Below are 20,014 nucleotides of genomic sequence, written 5' to 3'. Positions count from 1 at the left end.
TCTGAGTTATAATCCATCAGGGTCTGTCTGTCTCTGTGTGTGCATGTGTGTGCGCATGCATGCGTGTCTGTGTGACTGTTCATCTCTATGTGTGCGTGTGTGTCTCTGCATGTGATGGCTTGCATACTGTATTTTTTGTACAACAAAACAAATCATTAAGATTTAGTATATTGAACTTTGAACATGCATTATAGAGTACACCAGGATCCAAATCAGATGGGGATGAAAATGAAGTAAAAATGCCATATGTACTGAATGTAATATCTAATGTAAATGGTATTTTACAGTGTAATATGAGAGACCCAAAACCCTAGACAAACACTCAGAGAAACACTGCTTGGATAAAGCTGACCTTATGGGCTTTAAGTAGGCAAGGATATTTATTCAACCAATCAATAGAGGAAAATCGAGATCTACATTTTCCTCTTTGACTATCCTTCAAAAGGCACTGAACAATGGGGGTTTCTTTCCTTGGAGATCAGCGGAGTAGAAAGCAATAAGCATATACACACTGTTGACTACCGTCGTCCACAGCGCAGTGAAATTCACTGTGAAATTACTTTTTGAGCTTAAAAGCTTGATATCTTAATGAGCTCTATTCCTTGGTATTTTTAGAAAAGCAATCGTCACATATCATCCTCTTTAGTGCAAATGGGTATAATGTTCTTCAAACATTTATAGAGCCATCATATCTTCTAAATGTACGGTGCTTCCGGAAAGTATTCAGTCCCCTTGACTTTTTCCACATTTTGTTACGTTACAGCCTTATTCTAAAAATGATAAAAAAAATAATATTTTTCTACACACAATACCCCAAACCGTTTTTTAGATTTTTGGGGGGCCTTAGTTGGGGAGGTGACCAAGAACTCGATGGTCACTCTGACAGATTTGTTCGATATAGAAAGATAACAGACTTACTTTAGCTCGATGTAACCATAAAGATGCTAACTTTCTCTCAGCAGAGACAACAGCAAACCTTGCCCAGCTCACTCCAGGGCTTTTTAAACTTAATTACAGCAAGACTTGAGTTCTAGTAGAAATCCATGTCCCCGAAAGCGTTGTCGTTATTTTCTTTGACTGCCTCGAGCTCAGAGAGCATGGAGAACACAGATAGCACTCAGTCATTTCACAGGGGTGGTTCTCCACATGTCTTTATAGAAACATAAATCATAGCATGCCCCTCAGCCAGTCTAATGCCGCAGTAGATGAGGAATCAGATCCATCACGGAAGTCACCTCGTGTGGTTATCACCGCTAATATTTTTTTATTTACTCCGACTGCAACAGTAAATCCGGTGGCTACATCCAGTGTCGTACACGTACATGGCTTTCATTGATCATTTATTTGTCGGTCTTGGATCTTATTTAATACAAGATGCTCAATACTGTATGTTTCAATGGAAATGTACACGTACCTACATACTCCCTCTGTTAGAATAGCGAATTATTATGATTCGTGATAATTCATATTTGTTCACAGCACCATCAAGCTCAGAATGTGCAGTTAGATTGACATTGCCTTAATTAATCAAGGAAATGGTTTGATTAAATGTCTTTTCATCATCAGTTTCGTTGTGGTCAGAGCCTGTGCCCAGTCAGAAGGAGCACACCTTGTGGTCAGCTGGGTTTTCTTCCCATCACCTGCAGGTGAAAAGTCTTTGGGAAATGAATCCTTATTAGTGACATAAAGGCAGGAGACAGAGGACAGGTCTGGCTATGACTTCTACCTCTTCAGACAACCTGGTGTTTTAATGAAACTGGTTCTATGCCAGATTAAGTTAAAGAATGGTTTTATTTTTCTAGCTTTTCGTAATGAGCTCTTTTAAAATATTCATGATGAAATGCAGATAAGGCTAGTGAAGAGGTGTTGTCTAAATTGATTTATTTGAGAAGTAATCACTTGAAGAGCTTCAGGCCAGAAGCATTTCAAATCACCTCAAATAATTGTCTGTCTGTAGGGAATGGTAGCAATGACAAAGGTTACCAAGAAGTAAAAGACAATATTGTTACGAGAGGACTCACTCACTCACAACATTTTCTCATCTCCTTTTCTTTAGGCAGGTCATTTTATGTTGCAAGGTGATAACAGTATTCACAACCTGATACCATGTGTTAGTGCCTGTTTGCCCCCTGCTTCACTCTCTTCCCTTCTCTATACCCCCAGCACCAGTTCACTAATGGCTGTCCCCTACAGAGAGATCATGAGCAAGAGATTCATTTTGTCTAGATGCAATCAATATCAGAGATTGGCTGTAACCCTGCTCCATCACCCATAGCCAGATGTCGTGGCCTCTTCCCTCATCCATCTCTGTCTTCATCTGTTGGATTTAGGCCCAAAACAACACCCAAGGAGCCCCGTCGTCCGGGAAACAACACAGCAATGTGTATGCTCAATTTAAGGATGAATGTGGGAGTTCGGGGTTATCTTGAAGTAAACAACTAGCCTCTTGAGAAAATAAACATATTTTGTAGGACATTTGTTAGGATAAAAGGAGAGTAATCAGCTGTAGTATCCTTCATGGTTGAAGCCCTTTTCTCGTACATTACTGAACATACAGTATTGTGATCAACAGGTCAAGCATCTCATCGCTTGCTGGTTATGTGTTACTTAATCCATTGCTTAATTCTTTCTGCCTCTAATTTCTTCCTTGAAGTGAATAGTTAACGTAGCTCTATGTATGCCAACGTGAGTCTCTCAACTCCTTAAAAGCATTCTAATTGCAACCCAGTGGCATAACGGCCACCACACCGCAGCCTGTAACCTTGCTCTGCGCTCCACCTCCTGCTGTGCTACTGTATCCATCCATGGATGCAACGTCTGCTACAGTGCACAAGTCAGAAAGTCAATATGACCTTGATGGAGTCTCAATAACAGTTTGATAACATGCTAGACTCGCGGGAGAGTTTAAACGTTTAATTTGTCATCTCCAAATGAAATACTGAAGCTTCACATATCGAGCGTACAGGCTCTACTTTGATGAATCAAACGAACAGCAGGAGTATGTTTTGTACTTAAAAATGACTTCAGGATATTTCATATTGTATTTCACATAGCACAGCTTCTGTTGAGGAAATCTGTGCTTGCCATTCTCCAGTCACTTGTTAAAGTGGTTCTGATAAGTGATAGGTAGAGTTGGACATTCTATGTTTCAGTCAAATTATAGCCCTTGTATCAGCAGATGATGTGTGTGATTTGTACACTCATGGTGATGACACACGGTATAAAGTTTATGCGACACAGACTGCGTGCAGTCTCTATAGCATGCAACAGCATGCTGTTTCAGCCCCAAAAACATTTAGACTTGCACAATTTGACTCAAATTGATCTCCCCAACATCTGTACTTGAGGCCATTCAATTTCACCAAGCTGAGGTGGGTGTTGAGTGTTACCCTGCTGGTTCACTCCAAAGTAAATAAAAGTCCGTTTGAGTACATGACCTGTATTAGCCACCCCTGCTACTATTCTGATATATACAAATATACATTTGAATGCATTGGAGCTTTTAAGGAGCTTTTCCATCAGCCCTGTTCTGACATAATTATGAGACGCACTTTAAAGAACAACAAGGGCATAAAAACACCGACAGGTGTTGGAAGGCGAGGGTCAGTGGGTCGAGGGTCAGTGTCTCGTTAACCCTCAGGTTAATATTCTAACATTTTTCTTCAATATTGAATAACTATTCATAAGAAGACTATAACCACATGATGATGATTTTCCAGTCTGGACTTGGCTTCATCATTGCCTGTTTTGTTATGTGAAGAGCCTTGCTGAGAGGGTTGGCACTGACTCCAGATGCTCCGTATGTTCGGCCCTCTTCATACATACATTACAATCTTCCAACCAACCTTGGATGGTTGAAATGCCCTGAAGTGAGGCCTGCTGTTTCCTTCCTCACAAGCCTCTCCAGACACAATGAGACGTGTTTTTCACACACCACTGCTCGCGCTTTAAAGCTCATTCTTTATTCATGTGATTGTCGTGTTTGCTTTACAGTGCTGTTCAGCATCCAGGTTTCAACGGCAGGCGTGAATTGCCCTGCCTTTTGTTTCCCCTCAAGACTTTCTGAATACACACTTTCCCAGCATCACCCAACTATGATATCCTCTCTGTGTGTCTGTCTCTTCTTGATCTCTCCTTCTGTCAACACCAACATCCCATACCACATAATATATGTGGTATCGTGAGTAATATATGTTTTCGCGAGTAAGCTGGGTTTTACAGTATGGCGGCGTTCACTGTGATATTGTGTGTACGAGCAATGGAAAATCCAACTAATTTGACCTTTGACTGGATCAGCAAGTTTGAGGGTATTGTACCACATGTATGCATCGGCCTATCGAGTGTTCAACAAAGCAACAGGAACATTTCCTAGTGTAGGATACTGTAGGTTTGTAATCCATAGATGCACTTCAACATGCTTTTTTTTCTCAGGTGTTTTTGCTTGTTTTCCTATTTCATGCTCTGCATCCCTCTGTTTGCTATAGTGGTCTTCAACATCCCCTCAGCCAAAGCTCCTGGACAACAGTGCAGCTCTGAAAGAGAGATTGCTCTACATTGTCTGCCAGAGCTTGGGAAGGAAATGTGCTGATAGAATACATTGACACGGATTCAGGTGAGAGGGCTCTGGATGAATCTCATGGAGGAGAAGAGTGAGTCCAGAGGAGAAGGCGCTCTGCTCTGTATGTAGACCAGTGGATTGTGTTTGTGAGGTGCAACAGTCTGAGCCTGCTGAAGTGGTGTTTACCGACTAACAGACAGGCTCATGCTTTCCGGGATCCCCTCAAACACTTGTTTTGGGGCACCATCTGCCCTCAACATTGAAAAAGAAAATGACAAATATAATATGAACTGTATGAAAATCAAATCAAAATGTATTTGCCACGTGCACCGAATACAACAGGTGTAGACCTTACAGTGAAATACTTACTTACAGGCTCTAACCAATGGTGCGGGAAAAAAGGTTGTGTGTGTGTGTGTGTGTGTGTGTGTGTGTGTGTGTGTGTGTGTGTGTGTGTGTGTGTGTGTGTGTGTGTGTGTGTGTGTGTGTGTGTGTGTGTGTGTGTGTGTGTGTGTGTGTGTGTGTGAGTAAAGAAATAAAACAACAGTAAAAAGACATTTGAAAAAAGAGTAGCAAGGCTATATACAGACAACTGTTAGTCAGGCTTATTGAGGTAGTATGTACATGTAGGTATCGTTAAAGTGACTATGCATATATGATGAACAGAGAGTAGCAGAAGCGTTAAAGTGGGGTTGGCGGGTGGTGGGACACAATGCAGATAGCCCGGTTAGCCAATGTGCGGGAGCACCTGTTGGTCGGGCCAATTTAGGTAGTATGTACATGAATGTATAGTTAAAGTGACTATGCATATAAGATAAACAGAGAGCAGCAGCAGCGTAAAAGAGGGGTTGGGATGCAAATAGTCCGGATAACCATTTGGTTACCTGTTCAGTATTCTTATGGCTTGGGGGTAAAAACTGTTGAGAAGCCTTTTTGTCCTAGAGAGACCAGTCTATGACTGGGGTGGCTGGGGTCTTGACAATTTTTAGGGCCTTCCTCTGACACCGCCTGGTGTAGAGGTCCTGGATGGCAGGCAGCTTTGCCCCAGTGATGTACTGGGCCGTACGCACTACCCTCTGAAGTGCCTTGCGGTCGGAGGCCGCACCAGGCAGTGATGCAACAGGTCAGGATGCTCTCGATGTTGCAGCTGTAGAACCTTTTGAGGATCTCAGGACCCATGCCAAATCTTTTTAGTTTCCTGAGGGGGAATAGGCTTTGTCGTGCCCTCTTCACGACTGTCTTGGTGTGTTTGGACCAATCTAGTTTGTTGTTGATGTGGACACCAAGGAATTTGAAGCTCTCAACCTGCTCCACTACAGCCCCGTCGATGAGAATGGGGACGTGCTCGGTGCTCCTTTTCCTGTAGTCCACAATCATCTCCTTAGTCTTGGTTACGTTGAGGGATAGGTTGTTATTCTGGCACCACCAGGCCAGGACCTCCTCCCTATAGGCTGTCTCGTCGATGTTGGTGATCAGGCCTACCACTGTTGTGTCGTCAGCAAACTTAATGATGGTGTTGGAGTCGTGCCTGGCCATGCAGTCGTGGGTGAACAGGGAGTACAGGAGGGGACTGAGCACGCACCCCTGGGGAGCTCCAGTGTTGAGGATCAGCGTGGCAGATGTGTTGCTACCTACCCTCACCACCTGGGGCGGCCTGTCAGGAAGTCCAGGATCCAGTTGCAGAGGGAGGTGTTTAGTTCCCGGATCCTTAGCTTGGTGATGCGCTTTGAGGGTACTATGGTGTTGAACGCTGAGCTGTCGTCAATGAACAGCATTCTCACATAGGTGTTCCTTTTGTCCAGGTGAGAAAGGGCAGTGTGGAGTGCAATAGAGATTGCATCATCTATGGATCTGTTTGGGTGGTATGCAAATTGGAGTGGGTCTAGGGTTTCTGGGATAATGGTGTTGATGTGAGCCATTACCAGCTTTTCAAAGCACTTCATGGCTACGGACGTGAGTGCTATGGGTCTGTAGTCATTTAGGCAGGTTGCCTTTGTGTTCTTGGGCACAGGGACTATGGTGGTCTGCTTGAAGCATGTTGGTATTACAGACTCAATCAGGGACATGTTGAAAATGTCAGTGATGTCACCTGCCAGTTGGTCAGCACATGCCCGGAGCACACGTCCTGGTAATCCGTCTGGCCCCGCAGCTTTGTGTATGTTGACCTGTTTAAAGGTCTTACTCACGTCGGCTACGGAGTGAGTGACACAGTCATCCAGAACAGCTGATGCTCTCATGCATGCTTCAGTGTTGCTTGCCTCGAAGCGAGCATAGAAGTGACTTAGCTCGTCTGGTAGGCTCGTGTCACTGGTCAGCTCACGGCTGTGCTTCCCTTTGTAGTCTGAAATAGTTTGCAAGCCCTGCCACATCCGACGAGCGTCGGAGACGGTGTAGTATGATTCAGTCTTAGCCCTGTATTAACGCTTTGCCTGTTTGATGGTTTGTCGCAAGGGGATAGCGGGATTTCTTGTAAGCTTCCGGGTTAGAGTCCCGTACCTTGAAAGCGGCAGCTCTACCCTTTAGCTCAGTGCGAATGTTGCCTGTAATCCATGGCTTCTGGTTGGGGTATGTACGTACAGTCACTGTGGGGACGACGTCCTCAATGCACTTATTGATAAAGCCAGTGACTGATGATGTGTATTCCTCAATGTCATTGGAAGAATCCCGGAACATGTTCCAGTCTGTGATAGCAAAGCAGTCCTGTAGTTTAGCATCTGCTTCATCTGACCATTTTTTTTATAGACCGAGTCACTGGTGCTTCCTGCTTTAATATTTGCTTGTAATCAGGAATCAGGAGGCTAGAGTTGTGGTCGGATTTACCAAATGGAGGGCGAGGGAGAGCTTTGTACGCGTCTCTGTGTGTGGAGTAGAGGTGATCTAGTTTTTTTCCCCTCTGGATGCACATTTACCATGTTGATAGAGATTTGGTAGAACTGATTTAAGTTTCCCTGCATTAAAGTCTCTGGCCACTAGGAGCGCCGCCTCTGGGTGAGTGGTTTCCTGTTTGCTTATTTCCTTATACAGCTGACTGAGTGCGGTCTTAGTGCCAGCATCTGTCTGTGGTGGTAAATAAACTGCCACGAAAAGTATAGCTGAGAACTCACTAGGCAAGTAGTGTGGTCTGCAGTTTATCACAATATACTCTACTTCAGACGAGCACAATCTAGAGACTTCCTTAGATTTCGTGCACCAGCTGTTGTTTACAGACAGTGTGCTGTTCTATCCTGCCGGTGCAGCGTGTATCCCGTTAGCTGAATATCCATGTCGTCATTCAGCCACAATTCCGTGAAGCAAAGGGATATTACAGTTTTTGATGTCCCTTTGATAGGATATTCGTGATCTTGCCTCGTCTAGTTTATTGTCCAATGATTGCACGTTGGCGAGTAATATTGACGGTAACGGCAGCTTTCCTAGTTGTCTTCTGCGGGTCCGGACCAGGCATCCGGCTCTTCTTCCTCTGCGTCGCTTCCTTTTGCGAATAATTGGGATGTCTTCCCTGTGGGGTGTTTGGAGAATATTGTGTGAGTCCTGCTTGCTGCTGCTGTTGTTGTTGAAGAAATCTTCGTCTAATCCGAGGTGAGTGATCGCTGTCCTGATATCCAGAAGCTCTTTTCTTCCGTAAGATACGGTTGCAGAAACCATTGGGAACATTTGGAGAGCGAGGGGTAATGGTGTTGCTAGGAGTAGAACATGGAGGTGGGTTGAGAGGGCATCATGGAAGCTTTTGGAAAAAAGTCCATCTGCTCTACTCTACTAACTTAAACACTGAATAATACAGGAAGGAAGTGGACTATACAGTGCCTTCAGAAAGTATTCAGATCCCTTGACTTTCTCCAATCTTTTTTTACGTTAAAGCCTCATTCTAAAATGGATTAATACAAAAACAACTCAGTAATCTACACACTATAACTCATAATGACAACATTTTAGCAAATGTATTAAAAATAATAAACATAAATACATTATTTACATAGGTATTCAGACCATTTTCTATGAGACTCGAAATTGAGCTCAGGTGCATCCTGTTTCCATTGATCATCCTTGAGATGTTTCTACAACTTCATTGGAGTCCACCTGTGGTAAATTCAATTGATTGGGCCTGATTTGGAAAGGCACACACCTGTCACAGCAAAAACTAAGCTATGAGGTCGAAGGAATTGTACGTAGAGCTCCAAGACAGGATTTTGTCGAGGCACAGATCTGGGGAAGGGTACCAAAACATTTCTGCAGCATTGAAGGTCACCAATAACACAGTGGCATCCATCATTCTTAAATGGAACAAGTTTGGAACCACCATGGACCTTCCTAGGGCTGTTCGCTCGGCCAAACTGAGCAATTGGGGGAGAAGGGCCTTGGTCAGGGAGGTGACCAAGAACCCGATGGTCACTCTGACAGAGCTCTAGAGTTCCTCTGTAGAGATGGAAGAAAATTACCGAAGGACAACAATCTCTGCAACAATCCTTCTCTATGGTAAAGTGGCCAGACGGAAGCCACTCTTCAGTAAAAGGCAAATTACAGCCCGCTTGGAGTTAGCCAAAAGGCATCTATAGACTCTCAGACCATGAGAAACAAGATTCTCTGGTCTGATGAAACCAAGATTGAACTCTTTGGCCTGAATGCCAAGCATCATGTCTGGAGGAAACTTGGCACCATCCCTACAGTGAAGCATGTTGGTGGCAGCATCATGCTGTGTGGATGTTTTTCAGCGGCAGAGACTGAGAGAATTGTCAGGATTGAGGTAAAGATGAACGGAGCAAAGCACAGAGAGATGCTTGATGAAAACCTGATCCAGAGTGCTCAGGACCTCAGACGGGGGTGAAGGTTCACCTTCCAACAGGACAACAACCCTAAGCACACAACCAACAAAACGCAGTAGTGGCTTCAGGGAACAAGTCTCTGAATGTCCTTGAGTGGCCCTGCCAGAGCCTGGACTTGAACCCGATCTAACATCTTTGGAGAGACCTGAAAATAGCTGTGCAGCAACGCTCCCCATCCAACCTGACAAAGCTTGAGAGGATCTGCAGAGATGAATGGGAGAAACTCCCCAAAAACAGGTGTGCCAAGCTTGTAGCGTCATACCCAAGAAGACTCGGCTGCCAAAGGTGCTTCAACAAAGTGGTGAGTAAAGGGTCTGAATACTTATGTAAATGTATATTTCAGTTTTTTATTTGTAATAAATTTGCAGAAATGTCTTAATAACCTCTTACTGCTTTGTCATTATGTGGTATTGTGTGTAGATTTGATGAGAAAAAAATGTAATCAATTTTAGAATAAGACTGTAACGTAACAAAAAATGGAAAAAGTCAATGGGTCTGAATACTTTCCGAAGGCACTGTACATCTGACGACCGGCATAGCGAGCATGTTTTCTCACATGTTTTTTCCTACTTTTTCTCAAGCCAAATGGTAGCAAAATGAACTGTTTACTCCAGTGAAGATTTTGATCTTATAGCAGACGCTATTAAAAAGTGTTCAAATGGGAAAAAAATGTTATGAAAAAATAAGTGCTCAAACGTGGCCTTTTACTGATAGATTGAAGATTTGGCAAATGTTTGGCACATCTGTTTACTCTTCTGTACAATTGTGTTTGAGCTCTAATATGTTAAACAGAGATAATATAATGAGAAGTCACTTTTGATGAAAAGTCACTCTCGAAAACAGCAGCATTTGCATAAAGTCATCATTCAGAAGTCAAGTGCTAGTGATGTTGTGATTGGACTGAATGAAATGCTGCACTATTGTTTGTCATTTTTATGGTCAACAGTAGACAGTGCAAGAGAGTGGGAGGATAAATTGCTACGGTTACTACATTCCCAATCAAATAGCAACAATTTGCCAGCATTTCTATCCAAATCAGCCCTCGTTTGGTCTTCTGTCATTTTCACTGCAGTGGAGTCAACATCTGTGCTGCCAAAGCAAAGCGGCCTAATTAGGATGAAGACTGTGTCCTGCTCTGTCCCAGCTGTGTGCTCTGTGCTGCTGGTCCACACTGAGACAGATGAGGCCCAGTGAGGGTAACCTCCCTGAATGGGTGCCCTCGCCCATATAAACAGGGAGGTGAACGCACTACAACCGCTGTGGTAATGAGACAATTAACCCAAGCTATTTGTAACTTCCTTAATTGCTTTGTGTGGATGGATGGCACACCTTCCAGCATACCCACAGCCACCTGCTTATTGTAAACCTATCACTGTCTTTCTGTGAAATTGAGAAGGGAGGGGATAGATAAAAGAAGCAATTGCAGAGGGACAAAAACAATTATTTATTTCTGCATCCTGATATGGGGTCGGTTTGCTGTTTTTTTTTATGTTTTCTTTTTTTTAAATCTCAGTCCAGTGCAATCCATTATAAAACATGTTTGTAAGATGTTTTGGACCTTGTGGTTCAAGCAGAAATATTTGCAGTGCTATCATGGTGTTGATACTTTCTTATTGCCTTGATGGTGCTAATTACATTATAGCTACAATTTTTCTGGTGCTTCATGAGCGTAATGACTAGTTTGTGCCAACCAATAGTAATGAGAGCTTTGTCCAATCCATCCCTCAGTATTTATCTATTCCTCTGCTCTGCCCTAGCCCTCCAGGGGTATCTGTGGTACTGGGCATGGCTGGACCTTGGACAGTAGTGGGTGTTGGTGTTGGACAACAGCTCATCCAGAACCCCTGTATTGAGTAAATACCAGCTGCTGCTGTGACTTGCCATATGGAAGCCACTCTCTCCCAGCAACAGCTCTCAGCCACGCAGAACACGTGGAAAGCACTGAGATTAAGGACTAATACTGTCTGTACACTGTGATTTCACCACCATTTTTCCACTGTACAGGTTGCAGACAGGTTCCTGACATTTTCCAGGTTTGATTGGATTGTTCGGATGATTTTATTTTTTAAATTTGGAAGGGAAAGGGATCATTTAGACTTTTCAGCATTGTTTTCCTATTGGTTGGGAACTGAATGAACATTTCCTCACTCCAGTTGCTAAGGTGCGCAGGTTTTAAGACGTCCATTCCCCTGTAACAATCTAACATTTTATAACATTATATTTATTTATGTATGCCCTAAGTATGTAACAACATCATGTGTTTTACCCTCACATCTCTTCTAACACTCTATAGCTCCACAGCAGGTCTTATGGCTCTATGCCTCAAATTAGATCCACTGAGGCATCATATACTCTCAGAAAAAAAGCACAGAATTCTACTTAAAGGGGTACAAATGCCTGTCAATGGTAGTCGTCCATTTGACCATTAGTTATACACATAGTTGTACCCTTGTAGTTTGTACCTTAAAGAGTGTGCTAGTTTAGCCAGCTAGTCTGGTACACAGCAGGTGGGAGGCGGGGGTGACACCAAATAATTGTATAATTAAACCAAGAAAGACCACAACCTGTCATTTTAAATGGGAACAAATGAGCCATAGTGGGCAGAATAAGCAATGAGGTAGGCAGAGCCAAGCAGGAGCTAGCTAGCAAGATCCTATTGGCGCGTTCTAGCATTAATTTGCATATTCCAATTGGGGAACACCTACTCTGAAGTGCGCGTGTGCAGTAACTCAATTCGCCTTTGCACACCTTTTAAACAATGCAACGTTTTGAAACTTTGGCAAAGGGTAAAGTTTACAAAACGTAGTCCACTCTGTTCATAACAGATTGTATATTTGGGACAGAAAACTGTATTGAGATCAAATGTTTAGTCAAGGAGTAAATTATCAGAATGTTTGCCAAAATCCATCTCGTTCCATCTTCTCCCACTGCCGGCCACTGGGCTTACTCTCACTACCGTATTTGGTAGTGAGTGGAAACGCCAACTGGATGCTTCACATTTATACATCCGGTGAATTATCTATCTGTGGCGACACCGTGTGCTAGTTAGCATGCTAGCTAGCTAGCACCCAGAAAGGGTCCCTAACTAGCAAGCTAGCTAGTTAGCTAACACACAGTGTTGCCCCAGCCTCCTGCCTGCTGTGCTAGCGGAAGGCGGAGGGTGACCGGTAGACAGTGTCCTTCGCCCCCGCCTGTCGGGCACTGTTTCCCTGCAGTTCTGTTAACAATGGCGAAGGCAGGTGTTCGTGCAGGCGGGAGTGAATGACACTGTCTACCGGTGACTAGCGAGGAGGACTCCGGGAGGCAGAGGCAAAAAAACCTCAAATAATACTTTTATTTCCCTTTTGACGCACATTGAAGTGTCACACGGCGTTCATGCAGGAACCAATGGCATGCCCAAGGGGTGGTGTTCATGAAGGAACCAATGGGATGCTCGAGGAGGGTGTTCCTGCTGATGCTGGAATGCCCACATGCAGGAGCACCCACGAATTGCGAGCTACTACTATTGACTTTTAACACCAATGGCTTAAATTTGGGGGTACCTCTTGACAAGGTCGCTCAGTGTTGGGGTAAGGTCACTGTAATATTAATTACAGCTTTTTTTTGTCCCATGCTCTTACAATATGTAAACCTTTATAAAGACTTCAGAACTGTCAGCGGACATGCTCAAACTGTAATTAGCATAACCATAGACCACTTAAACTGGCACGACACTTCCACTTGCCAGCCACTAATCCATGCCTCCGGCCTAGAAAACAGAAATGAACCTTCAGTCCCCTTTTTTTGAGTGTGTGTGATGATTGAACCTTTCTATTCAAAATATTGGGAACAAAAATGTACCATTATACTCGATTATCCACACATGTACCCTAAAAGGTATCAACCAGTACCATGTGAGATTATATGTGTACCTCTGAAGGTACATTACGTGTATTTTGATATTTTTGTACCCCAGGAAACTGTAACCTTTTTTTCTGAGAGTGTAGCAGGATTTAAGACTTACCAGTCCCATCAGTGAATCATCACTTAATTTTGATTCTGTCAAACACTGATGGTTTGTTGATATTGGATCTGCTACTTAAACTCTCTCCCTCTCTTTCTCCCTCTCTCTCTCTCTCTCTCTCTCTATCTACAGACGTACAGCACATAAAGCGTCGGGACATCATTCTGAAGCGGGAGCTGGGAGAGGGGGCCTTTGGGAAGGTGTTTCTGGCAGAGTGCTATAACCTCAGCCCTACCAAGGACAAGATGCTGGTGGCTGTCAAGGTAAGAGATGATCTCTCAGTTACACAGGGCCACCTCCCTCTCCTGTTACAGCAGACCCCTCACAGAGGTCAGGGCCTCTCAGCACTCAGCGTCTGACTTGTATTATCTTGATCCTTGAACGGCTCTCGGGGCCACACCCCTCCTACCATGGCCAGCTGCCTCCACAAGAAGGATTTGGAGACGTGGATCTATAAAAATAGGATTTTTTTTAAGAGTAGATCGATAATCATACTAATAATCATTGAGGTCACTATGAGTACCGTGTTGGTCGTCTCGTATCAGATTGAATGTGTGAGGCTCCACTATGGGGTGACAACTAAGGTTGAATATTTTCCAGGTATTTTACAAATGTTCCATCTCAAGAATGAATCACCGGCTAAGCTGATATGTCCCGCCAAAACCGTGAGTGTCATTCAAAAGCATATAAAGCATATAAATGGGCCTATATCTGGATTTGATCAGAGCTTTGATCGAAAATTCATACATTTTATAAAGCCATACATGAAATACATTTCATGAGAGAAATTTTGTCCAAGTGATTGTGCCGTTATCCAATCCATATATGATATAGGCTACGCATGACAGAAAAACATAAAAAACCATAGATGTAGCTAGCTAGCTATGTCCTACTAGCTCCAGTAGACACATATTTTTGAGTGGGAACTATGTTACTCTACTGTATTGTATTCTATGGACTGCAATTATGCACATCGTTCAAACCATGATAAAGAGAGCATATGGGATTCTGGTGCAGTACATGCGGCCTACAAAGTTACAAGATAGGCTAGAGAATGTTATTTTAATTAGTGCCTATTTGTATAATTAGTAGTCTGACCCATAAATACCTTTCATAATGTTATTAACCTGCCTACCTCTTTCTCTCACTATTGCTGCTTCGTTCCTTCCTTGCTTTCAACGGCTAGCCTAAATTAAATACGTTTTGTTGTCCTTATCTTCATCATTCTAATGACATTATTGAATAATATAGGACTAGAATTCACTTCTCTTCACAAAGATTGAATGGTTATGGGTCTGAATAAATAACTGCTATAGCCTACCGCCATTGTGTATTCACTCGTCTTTCAAATCAAGTCAAATTTTATTTGTCACATGCACCGAGTACAACAGGTTACTGTGAAATCCTTACTTACAAGCCCTTAACCAAGAATGCTTTAAGAAGTTTTAAGAAAAATGAATGTTAAGTAAAAATTAGATGCTTAAAAAATGTAAAATAAAATGACCAAATAATTCAACAGCAGCAGTAAAATAACAATAGCGATGATATATATAGGGAGTACCGTTACAGAGTCAATGTGCGGGGTCACCGGTTAGTTGAGGTAATTGAGGTAGTATGTACATGTAGGTAGAGTTATTAAAGTGATTATGCATAGATAATAAACAGAGAGTAGCAGCGTAAAAGAGGGGTTTGGGTAGCCCTTTGATTAGCTGTTCAGAGGGAGGTGTTTGGTCCCAGGGTCCTTAGCTTAGTGATGAGCTTCGAGGGCACTATGGTGTTGAACGCTGAGCTGTAGTCAATGAATAGCATTCTCACATAGGTGTTATTTTCGTCCAGGTGGGAAAGGGCAGTGTAGAGTGCAATAGAGATTGCATCATCTGTGGACCTGTTGGGGCAGTATGGAAATTGGAGTGGATTTAGGGTTTCTGGGATAATGTTTTTGATGTGAGCCATGACCAGCCTTTCAAATCCTTTTTAAACTACCCGTGAGTTATATTGGTTGCTGTATTTAACATTCAGCAACCAAAAGCTTGCAACCCTCTTCGAATTGTCTATTAGTATAAGAAATGCTAAAAAGATCATGTCCAGCAAACTATTCTAGTCTAGCCTTTCCTACATGTGACTCCAAGAGCTAAGGAGCGTTTTTTTAAGGAGAGAGGCTAGCAGAGCACAGGTGAGTATGTATTGCGCTAGACCCCGAGACTATAAGTTATAAGCTTATTATGCATAACCCATCATTAATTAGCTAAATATAGGGCTAATACTGCATATAATCTATTACCTGAAAAGGTAGGCTAGGACATCTACAGTGCCTTGCGAAAGTATTCGGCCCCCTTGAACTTTGCGACCTTTTGCCACATTTCAGGCTTCAAACATAAAGATATAAAACTGAATTTTTTTGTGAAGAATCAACAACAAGTGGGACACAATCATGAAGTGGAACGACATTTATTGGATATTTCAAACTTTTTTAACAAATCAAAAACTGAAAAATTGGGCGTGCAAAATTATTCAGCCCCTTTACTTTCAGTGCAGCAAACTCTCTCCAGAAGTTCAGTGAGGATCTCTGAATGATCCAATGTTGACCTAAATGACTAATGATGATAAATACAATCCACCTGTATGTAATCAAGTCTCCGTATAAATGCACCTGCACTGTGATAGTCTCAGAGGTTTATATTATCGCTTGCACAGTGCTCCTTTGGGATGTTTAAAGCTTGGGAAATCTTTTTGTATACAAATCCGGCTTTAAACTTCTTCACAACAGTATCTCGGACCTGCCTGGTGTGTTCCTTGTTCTTCATGATGCTCTCTGCGCTTTTAACGGACCTCTGAGACTATCACAGTGCAGGTGCATTTATACAGAGACTTGATTACACACAGGTGGATTGTATTTATCATCATTAGTCATTTAGGTCAACATTGGATCATTCAGAGATCCTCACTGAACTTCTGGAGAGAGTTTGCTGCACTGAAAGTAAAGGGGCTGAATAATTTTGCACGCCCAATTTTTCAGTTTTTGATTTGTTAAAAAAGTTTGAAATATCCAATAAATGTTGTTCCACTTCATGATTGTGTCCCACTTGTTGTTGATTCTTCACAAAAAAATACAGTTTTATATCTTTATGTTTGAAGCCTGAAATGTGGCAAAAGGTCGCAAAGTTCAAGGGGGCCGAATACTTTCGCAAGGCACTGTATATATAGGGCTATACAGTGCATTCGGAAAGTATTCAGACCCCTTCCCCTTTTCCACATTTTGTTACTATTAGGGTCTGACAGAGTAAAACTCAAACGGACATCTAGGAAAAAGCTCAAACCTTTCTAAATAAATGTTTTTCCTCATCAATCTACACTCAATACCCCATAATGACAAAGTGAAAACAGGTTTATAGAAATGTATACGAATGTATAAAAAAAAACGAAATACCTTATTTACATAAATATTCAGACCCTTTGCTATGAGCCTCAAAATTGAGCTCAGGTGCATCCTGTTTCCATTGATCATGCTTGAGATGTTTCTGCAACTTGATTGGAGTCCACCTGTGGTAAATTCAATTGACTGGACATGATTTGGAAAGGCACACACCTGAGCTCCAGAGTCCCGCTGTGGAGATGGGAGAACCTTCCAGAAGGACAACCATCTCTGCAGCACTCCACCAATCAGGCCTTTATGGTAGTTTGGCCAGACGGAAGCCACTCCTCAGTAAAAGGCACATGACAGCCCGCTTGGAGTTTGCCAAAAGGCACCTAAAGGACTCTCAGACCATGAGCAACCAGATTCTTTGGTCTGATGAAACCAAGACTGAACTCTTTGGCCTGAATGCCAAGCATCACGTCTGGAGGAATCCTGGGCTCATCGCTACGGTGAATTATGGTAGTGGCAGCATCATGTTGTGGGAATGTTTTTCATTGGCATTGACTGGGATTCTAGTCAGAATCGAGGGAAAGATGAACGGAGCAAAGTACAGAGAGATCCTTGATTAAAACCTGCTCCAGAGAGCTCAGGACCTCAGACTGGGGCAAAGGTTCACCCTAAGCAAACAGCCAAGACAACACAGTAGTGTGTTCGAGAAAAGTCTCTGAATGTCACTCAGGACCTCAGACTGGGGTGAAGGTTCACCTTCCAACAAGACAACGACCCTAAGCACAAAGCCAAGACAATGCAGGAGTGGCTTCAAGACAAGCCTCTGAATGTCCTTGAGTGGCCCAGCCAGAGCCCGGACTTGAACCCGATCGAACATCTCTGGAGAGACCAGAAAATAGCTGTGCAGCAACGCTCTTCATCCAACCTGACAGAGCTTGAGATGATTTGCAGAGAAGAAACTCCTCAAATGCAGGTGTGCCAAGCTTGTAGCGTCATACCCTATAAGACTTGAGGCTGTAATCGCTGCCAAAGGTGCTTCAACAAAGCACAGAGTAAATGGTCTGAATACTCACGGAAATGTCATATTTCAGTTTTTGTAAAAATTATTTTTGTTTGTCTTTATGGAGTATTGTGTGTAGATTGTTGAGGGGGGGGGGTATCCGTTTTAGAATAAAGCTGTAACGTAACAAAATGTGGAAAAGTCAATGGGCTTCAATACTTTCTGAATGCACTGTATATAAATCTAGAATGGGGTTATCTATTTTGGATGTCTTTTGAATGGAATTAATGAGGAGAGAGAGAGACTGAGAGAGAGTGCTCACGCATGCACTGATTTAAAGCAACAATATTCGAGTGAAAAGCTGTTTTTAAAACTCTGGAGCTGCAAAAAAAAAAAATCAATCGTTACAATAAAAAAATAAGCCAGATGGAGATGGGTGAATTAGACGCGTATTCGGTCTTTACATTACTGTAGCATAGGCTATGCTGCAGCAAATGTAGGCCGTCCTGTCACAAGAAAAAAAGTTACCATGATGCGATGATAGGTCTACATTCATTGTGAACTGCACTTCATACTGAGATGGGCTGTCTGTCCCCACCCTGAGCGTTGATGATTCATCATGCATAGGCCGTAGAGAAGACAGATTTAAGCATCGCATGTCATTTAAGTTCCATTTCACGCAATGCTGTTCACATAAATAGTATATTATAATATACTGGTTTCTCTCCGTTATTTATTCCGGGAAAAGGGAGTGGTTTTGAACGGTAAATCTCAGTAACCGGGTTTCCGCCATTCAACCCTAGTGACAACAGCTGACTTTTCTCTGGAAATCACATTCAGGGCTAAATATCTCACTAGCAGGTTAACTTGGCATAATTTGAAGCATGTATTACATGCTGTACAGGACATTATGGTTGACTTGAATATCACAACTTTTGGGTCAAGATGTATTGAGTCACTTTCTGTGTTAGGGCTGGGTGGTATCCAGATTTTCATATCGTCAGACCATTTCTGTATCATACTGGGGTTTATGGTATTACCGGAAGTGCACACAAGTGGCGCTATAAAAAACTAAAATAATAATACTTTTGTTGGCAACCGGGATCTCCATCCAGGAGGGGATTGAATGTCTCTGCTGTAACCAAGAAACTTGCTCACGATATTTAGCCACTTAGCAAGTTAGCAAACCAAATGCATAGCTAGAGCCACGAGCTGGGTATTAATTATGTAGTATATTTAAGCAGTAAGGCCTGAGGGGGGGTATATGGCTAAAATACCATGGCTACGGGCTGTTCTTACGCACGACGCAACACGGAGTGCCTGGATACAGCCCTTAGCCTTGGTGTATTGGCCGTATACCACAAACCACCGAGGTGCCTTATTGTTATTATAAATTGGTTACCAACGTAATTAGAGCAGTAAAAATACATGTTTTGTCATATGGTATACGGTGTGATATACCACGGCTGTCAGCCAATCAGCATTCAGGGCTCGAACCTACCAGTTTATAATTATACTTGACTTAAGCACCCAAACACCATTTTTTTTTACGGTATTGAAAATCATATAATGCCCAAGCCTAAGAAGTGTTTTTTTATCTTCACTGTTGCGATTCTTGATCTCAATGGTGCTGGTCATGATATAAAAGGCTAAATAGCATTAACTGGATAACAAACTGTCAGTTGGAACAAACAATTATGAGCAATATTTACAGTTGGTGGGCATTAACCACCTGTGTTTGCCTCTCTCTCTCTCTCTCTCTCTCTCTCTCTCACACACACACACACACACACACACACACACACACACACACACACACACACACACACACACACACACACACACACACACACACACAGCCTCAGTGTGTTAAGGCCTGCAGTTATCTAAACAATAAGCAGCCCTAAATTGGTTTTTAGATGGGGAAACTGACTGGATGCCTGGTGCATGCAGTTTGAGCACAGCAGTTCACTCCTGAGAAGTTTTCATTTTCTCTGAAACCCCCCAGTAATTTTGTCCTTCCCCTGAAATGTAACCAGCCGATGGAAGTAGATTTGGCTTTGACCATGCTGTCTACTGCATTAGCCATGCATTTCTAGCAACAACAAGAAAAGACCTTGTGAACAGACTCCAGTTTTGTTGCTGACAGACATTTATATCTAATTCCACATCATGATTATGCAATAAGGATTGTCCAATCCATCCTTGAGGATATTGATTCAATTCATAAATACCATATCAGTCTTTTATAAGTATTGCCCCTGACTTATTC

General features: G+C 42.7%; 1 protein-coding gene across 2 annotated transcripts in view; it reads left to right on the top strand.

Moving 5' to 3' along the window:
• Window positions 1-20,014, top strand: part of ntrk3a (neurotrophic tyrosine kinase, receptor, type 3a) — a 256,336-nt gene that overhangs the window by 214,314 nt on the left and 22,008 nt on the right. For both annotated transcript variants that reach the window (XM_036953153.2, XM_036953129.2), the window contains exon 13: window positions 13,511-13,641. In XM_036953153.2, the coding sequence (XP_036809048.1) occupies window positions 13,511-13,641 (131 nt within the window). The remainder of the gene's footprint in view (window positions 1-13,510; window positions 13,642-20,014) is intronic.

Source organism: Oncorhynchus mykiss, chromosome 2 (genome assembly GCF_057628025.1).
Source record: "Oncorhynchus mykiss isolate SJ-2025 chromosome 2, ASM5762802v1, whole genome shotgun sequence".
In the NCBI taxonomy this organism is placed as follows: domain Eukaryota; kingdom Metazoa; phylum Chordata; class Actinopteri; order Salmoniformes; family Salmonidae; genus Oncorhynchus; species Oncorhynchus mykiss.
Note: the sequence above shows the minus strand (reverse complement) of the source record. Positions and strands in the feature narration are given on the sequence as shown.